The following is a 19,616-nucleotide window of genomic DNA, read 5'->3' as shown; positions in this document are numbered from 1 at the left end:
TCGGGGAAACAGCTCTGGTTCTTCGGGATGGCTGGGGTGTAGACCGAGAGGCGGGGTAGTGAGACTCCTGAACAACTCCCACACACTCCACTCACCCTTCCTCCCCAACTTTCAAGTCTCTTCTCGAGACAGCGTGCGAGGGATGCCCACCCTCGGGGGACAGCCATCTCTTGCGAACCGACTCACGCATTTTTCCGGGTGCTCCGTTCTTGCACTCTGGGGACAGAGATGCTGGGATGAGAGGTGGGGGCCCGTCTGCTCCGCGCGTCCGAGGAACCCCCCTCCTTCGGCCCAGCCCGGCGTCCGGGTTCCTTCCCCCTCCCTCTTTCCCTGCCTCTCCTCTAGCCCACCTCCTCCCCTCCTTGGCCTCCCCCCTGCGTCCGCCCGGCGTCATCGCCCCCTTTCCCCTCCCATCTGCCGGCCCGCGCACAGCTCGCCTCGGGCCTCCGCCGCAGTCTCCGCCGCGAGCTGCTGGCGGTGCGGGCGGGTCCGCAAGGCTCGTGGCAGCAGCCTCCGGCCGCCCCGGCCAGCGCTCTGACCGCCTGGGGGGAGCCTTGATTCGAGCTGGGCAGCGCCCTGAGCACCGACTAAGCTTCGCAGGTAAGGACGGAGCCACCCCCGCAGACAGGGCAAAACCCAAGATTCTGGACGTTTCCCTGAGAAAGGCAGACCCACCCGAAGAGAGCTTCTTTGAAGGGCTCCAAAGACAGGGATCGAACTTAGCACTTCAAGTCCTCCCAGAAACTCCTCTCCCTATACGCAACTCTGTGTGCCGCCCCCTCACAGTTGAATATTAACAGTAAGAGTGTTTGCATTGGACCCTAAATGGAATTCTTTCTTATAAGCAGTACCAGAGAGGGGACCCTCTTTATTTTTATGATTATTAACAGATGGCGTTGAAAAAGGTGTAAAGCCACTCTTGGAAAGTCTTCTCTGGTTGAAAGCCTCTTTGGCAGGGTTACTATGAAAGTGAGGACTCTCTCTCTGACTTTCTGTCCCTCTGTCTGTCTGTCGATCTTTCATCAGCTTGGCTGCACAGATCAGCAAAAGGAGCAATGAAAAACATTTTTGAAAGGAAATGGGAAACTCTTGTACTTGTTTAAAATTCAAGTAAGGGGGGATAGACAAAGCAAGATTGGCAAAATATTGGTAATTGCTGGAGCTGGGTGTTGGGCGTATGGTGTTATGTTTTTTCCTCTTTTATTTTATTTTATTTTATTAACTTTTCCCTCTACTTCTGTGTAGTTGGAAAATTTTCCACAATTAAAGTTTTTGAAAAGTTGTAGGAACACTCCCACCAGCTTCCTCTGGCCTTTTTACACTGTCACTGACTTGAAAAGGGGCTGCTTGTCTTATCTAGTTATCCTTCCCCTTTTATTAACCCTTCTCACTTCTAAAATTAATTCTCATTTTATCCCAGCGCATTTGTCTCTAAAGAATATTCTCAAAGTCATAGAATCCTGTAGAATTATGCTTAGAATCTGGTTTATAATTTAGAAGGGAGAATGTCCAAGTTCCAGCCAAGTAAGAAATCTAGGCTTGAAAGTAGAGGCCAAGTATACGGAATTTTATTTTTACTAGAAGATATTAGAGAAGCCCCTTTAGTGTGAGAGGAGCTTGAGCATGGACAAGCTGCCCACTTTTCTTGCACACAACTCAGAAACCTGTACACTCTTAAGATTCTTTTTCATGTTTTTAAATATGAAGTTTTTAGCTTAGTGCTTGGCAGATGGGATGTGCTCATTATATGTTAAAATAAGCTATTGCTAATGTGAGTTAATTTTCCCCATCGAGTCAATTATTTATCTTTCTCTGCCCAGTGCTCAAATATCCAAGGCCAGCATATTGCATTTTAACAGTAGGATCAGACTTGGAATTCTGGAGGCTGAAGCCCTCTCAGCTGGCACTGAGTTAACTTCGAAATGAGAAATCTGAGCTGAGCGGTTGGGAAACAGCAAAGCCATATTAGTGGTATAAAAGTTATTTTCTAACTCCGCTTAACCCCCATTTTTTCCTCAAAGCTTCAAATAGCTAAACTGACATGCACTAGCCAACAACACCGTGATCCTAAGATGCTTTAAAGCCTGCAGAGTAGCAAAACTCACACATTTATATGTATTTTTTGCTCTGAAAGGCCAACTCACAAGATAAAAATGAAGTCAGGAGCCATATGCTGTGGGCTTCCTATCTCCGTGTATGAGCTAGCCCCCAGAGGGTTCCCTTGGTGTTCCCTTAGTGCCATTCACCCCAAAGTTGATTTACACACAGCATATCCATTCCATAAATTGAAATGTCCATGTCTTGGAAAAATAGCTAAAAAACAAAAGAGGTTTTATTTTTTATTGTGATGAGAAACAGAAGTTGTGGGTCACTGTAAAATAATCAACTCTGTAACTTTACCATCTTCCTGCCCTCAAGGACTGCCAAATTTTTAAAGCAGACGTTACTTTGTCTCCATCCCCGAAACTGAACTTGAAAATAGTGCTATGGTATGGTATTTTGAGTAGGAATTGGCACACTGTCAATGAACTTTCTTGCCATTTCTTTTCAGCATTGAGTCATGGAGAGCTTATCCTTTGGTAATGGATTATATAAAGTATTTGATAAACATATGTGAAATAGTTGGCAAGTTGAAGATTTTTCTTTGTGTCGAAACGACATGCAGCACATTTTCAGAGGCTGTTTAGCAGTGCTGTAGGTCAGAGTGGAAAGGTGTTGGCACTAGGATGGGTTTTGGAAAGCCCACCTGCCAGAAAATTGTCTGGCTGTAGACAGCACCATCAGCCCTCAGTTCATCAGGATAGGCTCTGTGGCCTGTAGATGGGTTTTCTAAATGTGATAAACTCCATATGTGACAACCATTTAGTATATTATTAGCCAATTGGATTTATTCCCCTGCTGAGTCCTACATGCATTCGAAATAAATTCTGTATCACAGCTCAGTGAATGTAAACAATTCCAATGCAGGGCTTTAGATTGGCCTTCCGCGGGCTAGCGGTGCCATCTAGTGGTGGCAGTGCGAACAGCAGGAAAGTTCCTATCCCGGGGAGGGGAGCAGTGATTTTCTCAAGGATCACTCATGACTCAGATAGGTGTTTTCTCATTGGTGGTTTAGCCTGAGACTTTCTTTTTTTATTATTATTATTTTTTTTTTAAAGATTTTATTTATTTATTTGTCAGAGAGAGAGCGAGCGAAGAGTGAGCACAGGCAGACAGAGTGGAAGGCAGAGTCAGAGGGAGAAGCAGGCTCCCTGCAGAGCAAGGAGCCCGATGTGGGACTCGATCCCAGGACGCTGGGATCATGACCTGAGCCGAAGGCAGCTGCTTAACCAACGGAGCCACACTTTCGAGCTGAGTGGTGTCTTAGAAGTGTTCTCTTCCAGCTCGGCAGGTGGGGGGGCGGGGGGGGGTGGTGGATTATCACTGAGGTTCTCAAACAAGGAAAGAAACTTTGAAATGGTGCATAACATAGTAAGGACTCAGTATGCGTTTGTCAAATTTATCTACACGTTCCAATTCTTGTCTCTGTCTACCATGGCCACCAAAAAGTTCTAACACGCTCTTCTATTTTTAGTTGGAAAACTGCATGACTGTATCGTTTTCCTTAACATGAAATTTTTCATTTATGTCTAAGCCTCTGAACCCAACTTTCTTTCCTACTTATTATTTGTAAACATCCAGGAGAGACAGTTGCAAAAACTAGACTCTTATCTTTATCTACTGCTGCTATAAAAATGATAAAAAATGTAGAGATTTAAAACACATTATCTTACGGTTCTGGAGGTCAGAAGTGTCAAGAGGGTCCGTGGGGTTGCATTTCTTCTGGGAATTCAAGGAGAGATATTTGTTCCCTTGCCCTCTGCCAGTGGTAGAGGCCGCCCACATTGACCCTCCTCCCTATAAGGATCCCGGTGATTACCTGGGCCTCACCTGGATAATCCCAGCTCATCTCCTGTAAGAAAGCGTCAGGAAGTCACAGGTGCAGTCTCTCTAACCTTAGGAGGAACACATTCACAGGTGCTGCGGATTCAGGTATATGGCTCTCTTCGGGAGCCATTTCTGGGCCTACCACGGTGAGGTGCATGGCCATCAGAGATGTAGGAGATCCCTTGTAAATATCTGCCTATGTTTTGGTTCCTGTGGGTTGACGTTCATAGTGATCGCTCTCATGTGGATGCTTGCTGTGCTTGGGCATTGGGTTTGTATACAGCATAGTAGTTTCTCACAAAAAGACTCTCAGATCTCATTCCTGTTTAAACAATGTAGGAACTAATGTTGGGAGAGTTTTAATAACCTTCCTGAAAATCATACTGTCCTCAAGGCCTACTGCCTGCAGAATCCCTGAACACCTTACATCACCGATTCCTAGTTACTGGTACTTACATCATGTTACTGTTACTTACATCAGTCGGTTACTAGTAACTGATTACTAGTTACTGTTACTTTCTCATCACTAACGCTAGGTGAGGGCCTCCAGTGGGCTGAGAATGAGACTTTTTAAGATACCCCTGCTCCAGGTTTGTGAGAGTGACTATTAAAGCTTTTCCAAGTGTTCTCGACAACCTAAGCCACGCGATACCCGCCTCGCACCTGCTTTCTCTCTCTGCTCACGCTTCTTCCCCCCGTGCAGCGGCCCTTTTGCCTCAACCAGCCCTTCGATCTGCGGTGGTTGAGAATGTCCGGGCCAGGCCACGGTGTCTACCCATTGTGTGTCCGTCCTTCCTGGGCAGGTGGAGGCTGAAGGAAGGAAAGGAGCGAGGACGGCAGTGTGTGTTTCCGCGTGTTTGTGGCGTGTGACTGGAGACAGTGCTGTTGGGGGTGGGGGCAGCTGGCTGGAGACGTGGACAGCTACAGGCATGTTGTCAAAAGTGGCTATGCACTCGTTTCTGTGTCCTAACAAACACATGAGGTAGAAGGCAGTGTTAGCCCTCCAAGGTCATTGATCTGAGCAGTCCCTGACCACCACCACTCCTGGACAATGTGTAACAGGTTCATGCAAAGTTCTGTCCTATGGCAGCACCGTATTCACATGAACTTGGACAATGGTGATACGTAACACGGACCAGGTACAAAGACAGCCATGAGTAAGGGCAAGTCTATTACCCGGTGAGGGAGGGTAGCTCAATGCAAATTCTTTTTTTTTTTCTCCTCCTTTATTGAAGTATGATTGACAAAAAAAATATATATTTAAGGTATACATCATGTTTATATATATATATATACACACACATTGTAAATATTTAAATATATATGTGTAAATATATAGTGTGTGTATACATAAATATATATATACATGTTGTGAATGATGGCTACGACCAGGACAATTAACATATCTATCATCTTACATAGAGCAGATTCTTGATGGTAAGTCCATATTCTTATTTTCAGATACAGGAAAAGTAATTCATTTGAAATATTTAATATGGTGTAATATTTAATATGGAGTAATCATTTAATCTTTCCTTAGTCTGCCTGTCCTACTTCAGTTAAATGATACACTTCTCAGGGTAAAAAAAAAACCCAAATCAGGAGAGGTACTGAATCTTACATTAGAATTATGTCATCCCATAGTAAAATTCTATACACTCTAGATAGACTGATTCAAAAACTTAGGTGTGTATTTTGCTATAAACCACCCTCTTGGAGTAATTATTTTGACATTGACTCTGTTTCTTTTCAGGCTGAGGGTCTGAGGCTGTTCTAGAATTCCCAATATAGGTCCAGGTTATAAGTAAGACACAGGAAATGCAATTCGAGTGTTCTATGGCTGGGTAATGTTTAATCACACTCAAGTTTAATAGCTCTGAGAAAAATATATTACAAAGCCACAGATATTCACAGAGATGAGTAATTAGGAAAGCATTCATTTGGGAAGTCTATAAAATGTAGCTGTCCTTGAGCAAAAAGCCTAACAAAACAAAGAAAAAGGGAGTTTGAGGGTGTGTCTGAAACTACCCTGAAATCAAAATATTTGGTTGTTTAGTTTTAGAAAGCTGAGTGCTATAGCTTTGGATGAAGTAATAAACTATTTTAAAGTGATATTAATTCACCCATTAAGGTAGAATAATAATTATAAAAGCGCCTATTAACAAATAGCATGGAGGACAAGGGGCGTTAGAGAGGAGTAGGGAATTTGGGTAAATTGGAAGGGGAGGTGAACCATGAGAGACTATGCACTCTGAAAAACAATCTGAGGGGTTTGAAGTGGCGGGGGGGTGGGAGGTTGGGGTACCAGGTGGTGGGTATTATAGAGGGCACAGCTTGCATGGAGCACTGGGTGTGGTGAAAAAATAATGAATACTGTTTTTCTGAAAATAAATAAATTGAAAAAAAATAAAAATAAAAGCACCTATTACTGAGTGCTTACTATGCTCTGGGCTCAGAGATAATTCTCTGGATACATTATTTTACTTAATCCCCACGGTTATGTTCTGAGGTAGAGCTTACTAATCTCCCGGCTTTGCAGATGAGGATGCTGAAACCGAAGTTAACGAATTGCCCAAATTCATGTGCCTGAGAAGTGGTAAAGCTGAGACTTAGCCCAAGTGTTTTACTCCCTGGTCAATACACATAACCACTATGCTGGTTCAGAGGCTCCTGTATTTTAAATACTAACACAGTCACAACCTCTAAGAAAGAATAAGCAAACAATGGGGTGCCTGGGTGGCTCAGTGGGTTAAACCTCTGCCTTCAGCTGGGATCAAGCCCCGGCATCAACTGGCTCTCTGCTCAGCAGGGAGCCTGCTTCCCTCTCTCTCTGCCTGCTTCTCTGCCTACTTGTGATCTCTGTCAAATTAATAAATAAAATCTTTAAAAAAAGAAAAAGAATAAGCAAACAAGCAGCGATAGGAAGTTGTCTCTTGTAGATTAGTGTGGTTGTTTCTATTAACATAGATCAAGTACGGAGGTAGAATAACGGCTGCTCCATTGGTCAAACTTCGTCTGCAAAAATCCCGACCTCCTTTTTCCATTCGTTTCTCTCCCTGAGCCAACCCATGATCAGCTGTGTGTGTGCTGACTCACGGTGGAGACCCATGACTGCAACCTCACTTTTGTTAACCAAAATTGGAATTTGAAGCCCCGAATCCAAGGCATCTGGAAAACAACAGTCAAGGCCACAATTATAATGGAAAACAGGAAAAAGGAGGATGAGGAAAGACATGGGACTTTAAAGCTTTCAAAGTGTTAGGGCTGCCTCGCCAGTGGGGACTGTGTCTCTTGAGATCAATGAGCTGGTGCCTTTTGGATGATGGGCCCGTGGAGATGTGTCCAGTGAACCATGGGTCGCTCTATCAGTAAGAGCTATCATTTACCTTACGCTGACTGTTAACCACAAGGCAAACTTAGATTTTCCAAAAGCAAGTGTCCTTCAACATTTGTCCAGTTTTAAATTACAGGCCAAATTAGACAGGCTAACTAGATTCATGTCCTCTTATTACTGTGATTCTGAGGTGCCATTATAAAGCGCTGCCCTTCCCATGCCCAAGGATAGATGTGGGCATCGCCTTTTTTCCTGTGGTGCATTGCTCCCTCCAAGGGCACCAGACAGGGCTGGGAAACCCAAGCTCATGCCTGATTTGTAGCATCAGATGTTGGAAGCATTACCTACAAGCCTACTGAATGTTTTTTAGTTGAGGTATGGTGGACATGCCATGTTGCATTAGTTTCCAGCATCGGACCGTGATTTGGCAATTCTCTCAGCTCTGCTGGGCTCTTCACAGAGGAGCCACCATGGGTCACCATACTACGCTCTTGTAATACCATTGCCTAGACTCCCTTGGCTGTACCTTTTATTTCCAAGACTTATTCCATAACTGGAAGCCTGTAGTTCCCACTCCCCTTCACCCATTTTGCTCATTCTCCCCCTCCCCCCCCAGCCTAGTGAGTTCTAATCTTTTTGGATGTGTTATTAACTTATTATATAAAAGTATGTTTTTCCTTTATTAAGAGCTGAACCATTTGATAGTAACGATTGCCAACACAGTAAAAGAGCGAAGTTTAGAATAAATTTGTTTTGTACACGAAGAGGAAGCAGAGGTCATTTGGAAACTTGGTTGAGCAATCATCCCCGGAGGAACTGCCTTCTAGGGTGTGGTTTGGGAGGCTGCCCCAGGGCCTTTACTGCTACTGTGGTTCTCAGACTTTACTGAATATCCAAATCACCTGGAGAGCTGGTTAAAACACGGGTAGCTGAGAACCCCACCTTCCTTCCTCCTCGCCCCCTCATTATGGAGAGTTTTGTAAAGGAGCTCTGGGTTCGACTCTAAGAACTAGCATTTTTAACAAGATCCCAGATGAAGCTGACACTGTTGATCTGGGAGGGCAATCTGGGTATCCTTTGATAAAGAGAGTTTATTTTGCCATACACAGGTATGGAATTTTATCAACAAACTATAACATTCTTTTGAGTTGTTCATGTTTCATTTAGAGTCCAAAGGCAGGAAAGACAACAACAACAAAAAACAATGTCCCATCTCAAAGCAGGCAGGAGGAGTCAGTCCCCCTTCCTCCCAGGAGGGTCTGCATTTTCATTCTATGCAGGCCTTCCAGTAATTAGATGAGGCCCATCCACATTCAGGAGCGAAGGCTGCTTCACACCACCTGTCATTCAAATGCTGCTGTCTTCCAGAAACACCCTCACCGATGCACCCAGAATCATGTTACCCTCTGGGTAATAATGTACCCTCTGGCCTAGTCAAGTAGACACATACAATTAACCATGACATGGGGCTTTCTTCAAAGTCTGCCTAGACTAGAGAATTATGGCACAGAGCCCGTGTTTTATTTGGGAAAGAGTAGGGGGACTTCTATATTTGAGATTCATGTTCCAATTCAATGATTTGTGTAGCAAAAGATCATCCTGTCTGTCGCCATTTAATATTTGCATTCTGCCTTTCTAATCCCTAACGAGCTTTAGTTGTAAGGCCACATTAAATAGCAGTGAAAAAAAAAAAAAACCTAATCGGGAAAACGGTATCATAGGATCATGATTTAGATGTCCTCTGTCTGGCCTTGGAATGCCTTCCCCACACTGATTACTCCGTGGATCATTAGTACCAAGGGTTAAAACGTACAGTGATTCTTTGCGTTTCTCAACATGGTTATTTGGCTGACTTTCAGTCTTCGGTGTTTTTTTTTTTTTTTTAAAAGATTTATCTATTTGAGAGCAAGAGAGAGCTTGTACATGTGTGTGAGTTGGGGGTGGTGCGCAGAAGAAGAGGGAGAGGGAGAGGAACAGGTTCCCCATTGAGCGGTGAACCCACTGCAGAGCTCAATCTCAGGTCCCCTGAGATCACAGCCCTATGCTGGAATGAAGAGCCAGTTGTCCACCCCTGACTGAGCCACCCAGGTGCCCTTCGTTGTTGTCTTCTTCGTTGTGGTCTTCATCATCTTCTTTTCTTAAGATTTTGTGTATTTGAGAGAGAGAGAGCACAAGCAGGAGACAGGGCACAGAGGGAGAGGGAGAAAGAGACTCCCCAGTCATCTCAGGAACCCCAAGATCATGGTCTGAACCAAGGACAGATGCTTAACGCACTGAGCCACTGGGCTACCTCTTTGGTGTATTCTTATATTAGTTCACAATGGACAGCTGTTGTCATAAAGGAATAAATGAAAAAAGTCCATTTTTAAACATTGTGTCACCCACACAAAAAAATTTTCTTGATTGAAATTTTGCTAAGAATCAGTAACATCAAGTACATACACACATTTCTAAAAATAACCTGTTTTGCTCTGTTGTTAGGCAAAGAGGCAGCAAATAATTCTCTGATGTTAGCTTTTTTTTTTAGACAAAGACATAATATTTCTTTTTTTTTTTTTAAAGATTTTATTTATTTACTTGACAGAGAGAGAGATTACAAGTAGACAGAGAGCAGGCAGAGAGAGAGGGAGAAGCAGGCTCCCCACCGAGCAGAGAGCCCGACTCGGGGCTCGATCCCAGGACCCCGAGATCATGACCCAAGCTGAAGGCAGAGGCCCAACCCACTGAGCCAGGTGCCCCAAGACATATATTTCTTCTTGGGAACTACCCACTAAAACATGATTTCAAGGCCTCAGTAGAGTTACTGAGTTGTTAGACTTTTGACTCCAATTCAATGAAATAAAATTGATGAAATAGTCATTGTGAAAACTGCATTGGAGATAACAAAAGAAAATACTAGCTGGTTCAACAAAATCACTGCCAATATACTTACTACTTCGTATAAAGTGACATTTGTTATGGTGATGATTAGAAAATATTGGGACATGAGTGTGTTTTTTTTTCTGAATAATATTCTTTATTGATTTTTTGATGATATCCATCATTCTGTAGGGAAGAATGCCCTGTCTCCAAAGTAAAACAAATTACAAGCTATTCAGCAAACAAGACAGTCTAATATTAACCAGAATCACCACTGCTCTGTGTGCAAGTATGAGTAGATAAAAATGGAAATGGCAAAACTTCTGTATAATTTTGCTGATGCAAATCATGGTAAAGTTTATACGTGATGATACAAATTTGTAATGTCATGTTTCAGTGAAGATATCATGTTTAAACAATAAAGTGGTTCATGTAGCATATGTTTTGTTTTATCAAAAGTATACCATTAGTGTTGTTAACAAACTTCTCTACTTGTATATGGGCCAAATGAACTCTGTTGTGTCAAGAGATGCCCATATTCGGGCATCTGAGTGGCTCAGGTAATCGGCTGCCTTCGGCCCAGGTCATGATCTCAGGGTCTTGGGATCGAGCCCACAATGGGCTCCTTACTCAGCGGGGAGCCTGCTTCTCACCCTGCTCATGCTCTCTCTCAAGTAAATAAATAAAATCTTAAAAGAGAGAGAGAGAGAGATGCCCATATTCAGCCCTGCCTCAGAGATAACTTTTGCTTGTCATGACAGAGCTCCATATCTTTTGCTGGGTTGTGGACCTTTCCTAACATTTCTTGTTGGGTTTTGTTCCATGCCAAAACCCAAACCAAAAACCAACCTTTCTGACCCAAACCAAAAACCAACCTTCTCAGAAAGCATCAAGATAAAAGCATTGTAGGAATACTCGAACCTGGAATTGTCCCAGCTGTCTATAAAATGAAGAGCGTATGCTAAGCCTTGATACTTTAACTATTAGTTTAAAATGACTCAGAGAATATAGCTCACAAATAGTAGTGACCTGGAAGTTCAGAATTGCTCTAAAGACATGAGCAGACACTTCTCCAAAGAAGACATACAAATGGCTAGCAGACACATGAAATATTCAGCATCATTAGCCATCAGGGAGATTAAAATCAAAACCACATTGAGATACCACCTTACACCAGTTAGAATGGCCAAAATTAACAAGACAGGAAACAACAAATGTTGGAGAGGATGTGGACAAAGGGGAACCCTCTTACACTGTTGGTGGGAATGCAAGTTGGTGCAGCCACTTTGGAAAACAGTGTGGAGATTCCATAAGAAATTAAAATTAGAACTACCCTAATACCCTGGAATTGCACTGCTGGGTATTTACCCCAAAGATACATACTGTGCATAACAGCAATGGCCATAGTTGCCAAAATGTGGAAAGAACAAAGATGCCCTTCAGCAGACGAATGGATAAAGAAGATATGGTCCATATATACAATGGAGAATTATGCCTCCATCAGAAATGATGAATACTCAACTTTTGTATCAACATGGACGGGACTGGAAGAGATTATGCTGAGTGAAATAAGTCAAGCAGAGAGAGTCAATTATCATATGGTTTCACTTACTTGTGGAGCATAAGGAATAATATGGAGGACATTGGGAGAAGGAGAGGAGAAGTGAGTTGGGGGAAATCAGAGGGGGAGCCGAATCATGAGAGACTGTGGATTCTGAGAAACAAACTGAGGGTTTTGGAGGGGAGGGGGCTGGAGCTTGGGGGAGCCTGGTGGTGGGTATTAAGGAGGGAACGTATTGCATGGAGCACTGGGTGTGGTGCATAAACAGTGAATTCTGGAACACTGAAAAGAAATAAAATAATATAAAATAAAATAAAACGGAAGAAAAGACTAAAGAATGCTCCCACTGTCCCCTACCCACACAAAGCAGAAACTGGCAAACATCAATTCTATGAAATAGCTTTACATACCAGTGAGCCTAGAGAAGCAGGAAAAGAGGGCAAGAAGATGTAAACAATAGAAAGGGTGTTATATAATGTATCAAACACTGGCAACTAAAAAAATATTGAACAAGGCACTGTTCTTAGATGATGAGACTAATGATGAAAGGGATTCTGTTTAATCAGGATCATGTTCTCCCAAGTGGCAAATTCAGAACCACAGCCTTAAATTCCACAACTAATTTTAGTCTGAAGTTCTACTGTAAGGCACTTCTTGTATGTTGCTTTGCTTAGATGGTAGTTCCAAGCATAACTTGGTTTTAAGGAAAGTGCATGGTATGTCACACCACTGGTCAGCTTGGTCTGCAAACCATGGTTTAAGGAAATTCACTGTATTATAATGAACATTTTTGGAGCTCTGTGCTAGGCATTTATGCTCTAGTGATGAGGAATTTGTAATTGTTGCTCTTGAAGAGGTAAGAGCAGGGGGAAAATTCTGGATATCTGCTGCCATCTTTGTTTCTAAATCACCTGGAAATATGTTTGTAGGAGACCTAGGGAGAGAGAGTGGCTCAGGCAATAGGGGACTCCAGTTCACCACCCCATATTACCTTCCCATGTGTTGGGCTGTCTGGGGAGGTAGAGGTAGACGAGGCACGTGGAGGTGGGGGAAGGTGGGTTAGAGTTTGTGGAAGGAAGATTGGGTGAAATGCAATTTACTAATTTTGGAGCCCATTTGTCAGGTTGTTTATCTAATCTCAGTAAAATCTAATAAGGACTCCCAGTTGTGGTGATGGTACATTAGGGACTCAAGGCTAAATGAAATGGGTAAGTAACATATTTAAAAAGAGAACATTATAAAGTTTCTCTTTCTTTTTCTATCTTTAAGGACAAAAGAGAAGGACAAAATGGAAAGTATGCTATTTTGCTGGATCTTTCTCACCCTTGGGTGGACCCTCATTGATGGATCTGAAATGGAGCAGGATTTTATGTGGCACTTGAGCAAAATACCCCGGGTGATCAGTGAAAGGACTTTCCATCTCACCAGCCCCACCTTTGAGGCAGATGCTAAGATGGTGCTCAGTAGAGTGTGTGGTATTGAATGCCAGAAAGAACTCCCAGCTCCCAGCCTTTCTGATCTGGAAGATTCTCTTTCCTATGAGACTGTCTTTGAGAATGGCACCCGAACCTTGACCAGAGTGAAAGTTCAAGATGTGGTCCTTGAGCCCACTCAGAATATCAGCAGGAAAGGGGCATCTGTTAGGAGGAAGAGACAGGTGTACGGCACAGACAGCAGATTCAGCATCTTGGACAAAAAGTTCTTAACCAATTTCCCTTTCAACACAGCTGTGAAGCTGTCCACGGGCTGCAGTGGCATTCTCATTTCCCCCAGCCACGTTCTAACAGCTGCCCACTGTGTGCATGATGGAAAGGACTACATCAAAGGAAGTAAGAAGCTAAGGGTAGGATTGTTGAAGATGAGAAATAAGGGTGCTGGCAAGAAGCGGAAGGGTTCTAAGAGGAGCAGGAGAGAAGCCGATGGTGGTGACCAGCGAGAAGGTACCAAAGACAATCTGGAGAGAACCAAGGCTGGAAGAAGAAGAAAGGAATCTCGTCGGGGTCGGAGAGTTGCTGAGGGGAGGCCTTCCTTCCAGTGGACCCGGGTCAAGAATACCCACATTCCCAAAGGCTGGGCTAGAGGAGGGAAGGGAGACGCTGCTTTAGACTATGACTATGCTCTTTTGGAGTTGAAGCGTGCTCACAAGAAGAAATACATGGAACTAGGAATCAGTCCGACCATCAAGAAGCTGCCTGGGGGAATGATCCACTTCTCAGGATTTGATCATGATCGGGCCGATCAGTTAGTCTACCGGTTTTGTAGTGTGTCCGACGAATCCAATGATCTCCTCTATCAATACTGTGATGCTGAGTCAGGCTCCACTGGTTCTGGGGTCTATCTGCGTCTGAAAGAGCCAGACAAAAAGAATTGGAAGCGCAAAATCATTGCCGTCTATTCAGGCCACCAATGGGTGGATGTCCACGGCGTGCAGAAGGATTACAACGTGGCCGTGCGCATCACTCCCCTCAAGTACGCCCAGATCTGCCTCTGGATTCATGGAGATAATGCCAACTGTACTTATGGCTAACAGAAAATTGCAACAAGTCAATGGATCATCTACGTCGGAGAGCACACCCGCTATGATTATGGTAGCAAGATCACTTCCTAGGTTATGCCTGGACTTGAACCCTATCAACATTTTTATAAATTTAGCTTTTCAAAATTAAGAGATTTTCATATGTTTAAAAAATACTTAGGTTTAAATAACTGAAACTAGACGGGCACCTCAATGTCAAGTATATATTCTTCTTTACATGGTGATAAGAATCATTTGGGGGAAGTCTTTTCTTTCTTTCTGCCTTCTTAAGATTAGACACTTTAAAAACTTCAGACTGGTACCATAAATAATACGTGATTTCTTAATGGACTTTTTCTCAGGGTCCTACTCGATCAAGAATCTAATAGGATGCTTGCTAGTTGCATATTAAATGTGAAACTGCATATATAGGTACAGATGGTAACATGATTAGAGTCAGGGTAAAGACAGTAACTTACAACAGCCTGTATTACTTGGAGATGGACCCATTCAGCTCATGCCCTCTGTGTTTATATAGTGTTTTCTGTTGGGTCTGAGAAACTTTGGTTTACTTGTTGTAGTTGTTTTTAAGAATTACAAGATCCAGCAAGCTTTATAAACAAAGCTAGTGACTAATTTACTGCTTTAAAAAATATCAACTGAAGTGTGCATTATTTAAAAATGGGAAAAATGCTTTGTTCTAGGAAATGAATCTAGTTTAAAAATGGGGAAGATCTCGAGTTTTAATGCTTAAAATATGGACTTTTCGTGAAGGCAGGGGGAAGATAGTTCACAAGTTACAGATGGTCATATTTTGAAAGCCTCGTCATTTAGCACTAGTCTTCTCTGTATGAGGTGTTAAGAGTTTAACGTTCAAGAATTTTAGTCTTTCTCAAGAGAGAGGCTTTTCCCCCTTGATAGATTTCAGCATTCTTAATGAGGCCACACAGATATTATTTTGGTGATTGCTCTGACTAGGAGTTTTAGATAAATCCCTAAAAACGAATAGTATACATACAATTTTTAAAAGAAGGTTCTGATTCTTTTCATTACAGGCCAAGTCTGTATACTTGCTCAGGCCATGGTGATGGCCCCAGCAGAGAGAAGGTAGTGGCTTTGTTCAGACAAACCACAGTTGTTACTCACAGTTTTCTTGAATGAACAGATATTTTTTGAATGGTTGTAAAAGTGGGTTCGTTCAGGCCATTATGTCTAACGGGTTTTAGTGATTTGCAGTTGAGTGCACCATAAAATTCAGGAATTACAAGTCTAATTTCTGGTCTGCTATTTTTGGCAGTTTCTAGGGCACACATTCTTCTCACCTAAGTCACTGATTCTGTCATAGTTCAAATTTATTTTGTTATTTTTTTTTAAGAGCATGGGAAGTTATACCCTTGATTAGTATGCAAAAGAATATTGACTACGTTATGATAAAAGGTGATTTTGTAAATCTTGTCTAAAATAGCTGGAATTCAATACAAGTATACATTCTTTTATAGTGTGAACCTGTTTAAAAATAATTCAATAAAAATTAAAAAAATAAATCAACCATAATTCTTACTCTATCCACATATATATTTTATATACAGGGTTTTAGCAAATATTAAATTAACTGTGTCATTTACTAAAAAAATGATTTTATTTAATTCTAACTGCATTTCACTAAGCAGTATTTTGTCATTAGTGCAAGTGGGATAGGGCTACAGACTCAAAAGTTTTGATCACATCTTTTTTGGGGAAACATCTATATGATCACTGCAACTGAAAGTGTGTTGACATGAATTCTGCACACTTACATTATGGCAAATGCACACATACAATCTTCATCTTAGGCCCTTAGAAAATAATTCTTGGTATTTGCATAAGTTCAGAATAACTTAGGATGCTTGGTATTAACAGTTTGGAGCCTACACTTAAATTCTGAATACATATGATTTCCTTAAAATCGTTGTGCTTTCTGAAAATATGAAATTTAACCTATTTTATTTGCAGGGGTTTATTTTATTTTGTCATTCTCTCTTCTTTTCCAAGTGAATCATGAATCTTATGTGACCTCTTTAGGGCCACCAAAGCACACTACCTTACTCAGAAAGCGTTACTTTGCATACTTTTCCTGTTACACTTCTCAGATCTGAAATAGAAATAGACTTCACGTAGCTAAAGAAATACACTCATGCACACTCATGATGTCTTTTGGGTATAAAGGTCTATAGTGAGTTTCTGTCGAAGAAACTTAGCAGTGATTTGAATTCAAATAACTATAGTATTTACAGAACAACTAAAACTTAAAAAGCGTGATTTTTTTAGGCAAATAATGTATTTCATTTTACATGTTTTTTTTTTTTTTCTTACTCAAATGGATAAACGTGTGGGCAGAAGAGACAAGATTTTTTTTTTCTTTTTTGATGTGCTTATTTAAATCCCAAATGTTCTTTTTGGAAAAAAAAAAAAAAAGACTTAAATGCATATGTGGCCAGGATCAGAGTTCCAGACAAATCATTAGCTTTTTTATTTGTACATCAAAGGATACTTTGAAATTCTTTTTTCATAGTAAAAATCTCAGGATTAGAAGAAACCATAAAGATCATTTAGCTTAACTCCAAAACTTGGATTTTTAACTTCCCTCTATCACATTCCCTTCAAGTGGTTGTCCAGTAATAAGAACTTCACTGCTTAAATATCGGTTAGTTATTAAAATTAATTCAGGAATATAACTTACTGTTTGAGTTTAAATTATTAGTCCAGTTTGTTACATTCTGCAAAAATTACATTATCTTGCATTTTATCCCAATCTCCACATTTCAATCACTCATAATTCTTTGACCTTCTGCTAGCAAATTGGGTATTTGCTCTTATCAAAAATGAACTATGATCCTTAATTAGGAATATTGGGGTAAAGGGGCGCCTGGGTGGCTCAGTGGGTTAAGCCGCTGCCTTCGGCTCAGGTCATGATCTCAGGGTCCTGGGATCAAGTCCTGCATCGGGCTCTCTGCTCAGCAGGGAGCCTGCTTCCCTCTCTCTCTGCCTGCCTCTCCATCTACTTGTGATTTCTCTCTGTCAAATAAATAAATAAAATCTTAAAAAAAAAAAAGAATATTGGGGTAAGGCAATTGAACCAAGCACTGAGCATTAAAGAGATGTGAATCTCTAGCTAGAAATGGGTTGGGAATAGGATCATATATTCTTTTTTTTTTCATTTTTTTCCAATTTATTTATTTTCAGAAAAACAGTATTCATTATTTTTTCACCACACCCAGTGCTCCATGCAAGCTGTGCCCTCCATAATACCCACCACCTGGTACCCCAACCTCCCACCCCCCCGCCACTTCAAACCCCTCAGATTGTTCCTCAGAGTCCATAGTCTCTCATGGTTCACCTCCCCTTCCAATTTACCCAAAAGCACATACCCTCCCCAATGTCCATAACCCTACCCCCCTTCTCCCAACCCCCCTCCCCCCAGCAACCCACAGTTTGTTTCGTGAGATTAAGAGTCACTTATGGTTTGTCTCCCTCCCTATCCCGTCTTGTTTCATGGATTCTTCTCCTACCCACTTAAGCCCCCATGTTGCATCACCACTTCCTCATATCAGGGAGATCATATGATAGTTGTCTTTCTCCGCTTGACTTATTTCGCTAAGCATGATACGCTCTAGTTCTATCCATGTTGTCGCAAATGGCAAGATTTCATTTCTTTTGATGGCTGCATAGTATTCCATTGTGTATATATACCACATCTTCTTGATCCATTCATGAAAGAAATTGAGGAAGACACAAAGAAATGGAAACATGTTCTTTTTTTTTTTTAATAAAGATTTTTTAAATTTATTTAGTTGACAGACAGAGATTACAAATAGGCAGAGAGGCAGAGAGAGGAGGAAGCAGGCTCCCTGCTGAGTAGAGAGCCCGATGTGGGGCTCGATCCCTGGGCCCTGGGATCATGACCTGAGCTGAAGGCAGAGGCTTTAACCCACTGAGCCATCTAGGTGCCCCACAGGATCATATATTCTTTTATGTGGCGGTGTCACTGTAACAATTAAATATATTTTGGCTACTGATTTTAAAGATTACCTGCCAAGGCTTAAAAAACAGTTTTATGTTTATTTAGTAAACATCTCCAATTAATTAATGGAAGAATACTTCTAATAAATTGATTTTTTAGAAAAAGCTTGAATTGCTCTTTCTCTAATGCCCTAATCATAAGGTTCAAAGATACTTAGGAGATTCAGTCTAATTGATTGTGAAATCATGTTCTCATCAGATGAGATCAGTGTTTCGGGGATTCGTGACTATTGATTCACTATTCACTGAGGGGAAAACCCTCTTTGATGGTTTTCTTTTCTACTTATAAATAAAGCCTAGGGAGGGAAATTCCTTGCATACTACTTTCTAGGTTTGGTACTGGCAGTTTGATTCAGTTTGATTAGTTCAAGTGTCTAGAGCATGGTGGCCAATTTATCTTGTAATCCAAATCTAGGCTAGTTTGCTTTCCCTCCAGGCAAGGCATTGTCTTAGCTTGGGCTACCATAAGAAAATACCATGGACTGGGGGGCATAAGCAACTAAAACTTTGTTGGGTACCATCTTGCTGTGGACTCACGTGACCTCTTCTTTGGGAACATTCAGAGAGAATGCAAAACAGCTCTTTGGTGTCTCTTCTCATAAGGGAATAATCCCATTATAAGGGCTCCACCTTCATGACCTCATCTAACCCCAATTCCCTTGCTAAGACCCCATTTCCAAATAGCTTTACATTGGTGCTATGAGATGGGGGTGGGGGGCACAGTCAGTCTACAACAGGTGTCCAAACAAAAGCCTGAAGTTGTACCTTGTGCAGACGGAGGAAACCTCACAAACACAGCAGGCCGCTGAGGAACTAGGCAAAGGTTGTGAACAGCAGCTCAAGGCAACCAACCACTTTTTCACCACTTTGATCATCATTAGCTCAAGTGCTTGTACCTGGCGCAGAGGAGGTGTTCTGAAAAATATCACCAAGTACACCTCGAGGCTTCCTCTTTCAGGACATCACACTCTGTGCGAGGCTCCAAAATGCTAGAGGCACCATCTTAACTGTATATTGCACTAAAGATACAGCTACCTATTTAAATAATGGTAATATTTATTTGTAATGAATTTTATCATGGGAATACCATAGCATGGCAATTAGGGAATCAGATATTTGCCATATTTCTGATAAAAGGACCTACAGACAGACAGGAGCCAGGTACCCACAGTATCCTCACCCTCTCTATCTGCCACATAAACATTTAATCAGATCACCTCTGCTTCAAAATTGGCCCTGAAATCTTTTGGCTTGAGTGGTATTTAAAATTTTCCAGTAACATCTTAAAATGTACTTACTTTCATCAAGTAGGGACAAGCAGGCTACTCAGCATATCTACGTCAATCTACACGGCAGTCCAT

General features: G+C 41.8%; 1 protein-coding gene across 1 annotated transcript; it reads left to right on the top strand.

The window, feature by feature from the left end:
- Positions 1–454: 454 nt before the first annotated feature.
- Positions 455–15,740, top strand: PRSS35 (serine protease 35). Its single transcript, XM_044246368.1, has 2 exons — positions 455–600; positions 12,951–15,740. The coding sequence occupies exon 2, from the start codon at positions 12,970–12,972 to the stop codon at positions 14,206–14,208; it is 1,239 nt and encodes a 412-aa protein (XP_044102303.1). The 5' UTR covers positions 455–600; positions 12,951–12,969; the 3' UTR covers positions 14,209–15,740.
- The last annotated feature ends 3,876 nt before the right edge of the window (positions 15,741–19,616 follow it).

The sequence above is a fragment of the Neovison vison genome, chromosome 1, assembly GCF_020171115.1.
Source record: "Neovison vison isolate M4711 chromosome 1, ASM_NN_V1, whole genome shotgun sequence".
Classification (NCBI taxonomy): Eukaryota; Metazoa; Chordata; class Mammalia; order Carnivora; family Mustelidae; genus Neogale; species Neogale vison.
This window is presented reverse-complemented; position numbering and strand designations above follow the sequence as displayed.

Excerpts from the sequence above, each read along its gene's own strand:
- PRSS35 (XM_044246368.1), top strand. The coding sequence starts at position 12,970 with ATGGAAAGTATGCTATTTTGCTGGATCTTTCTCACCCTTGGGTGGACC.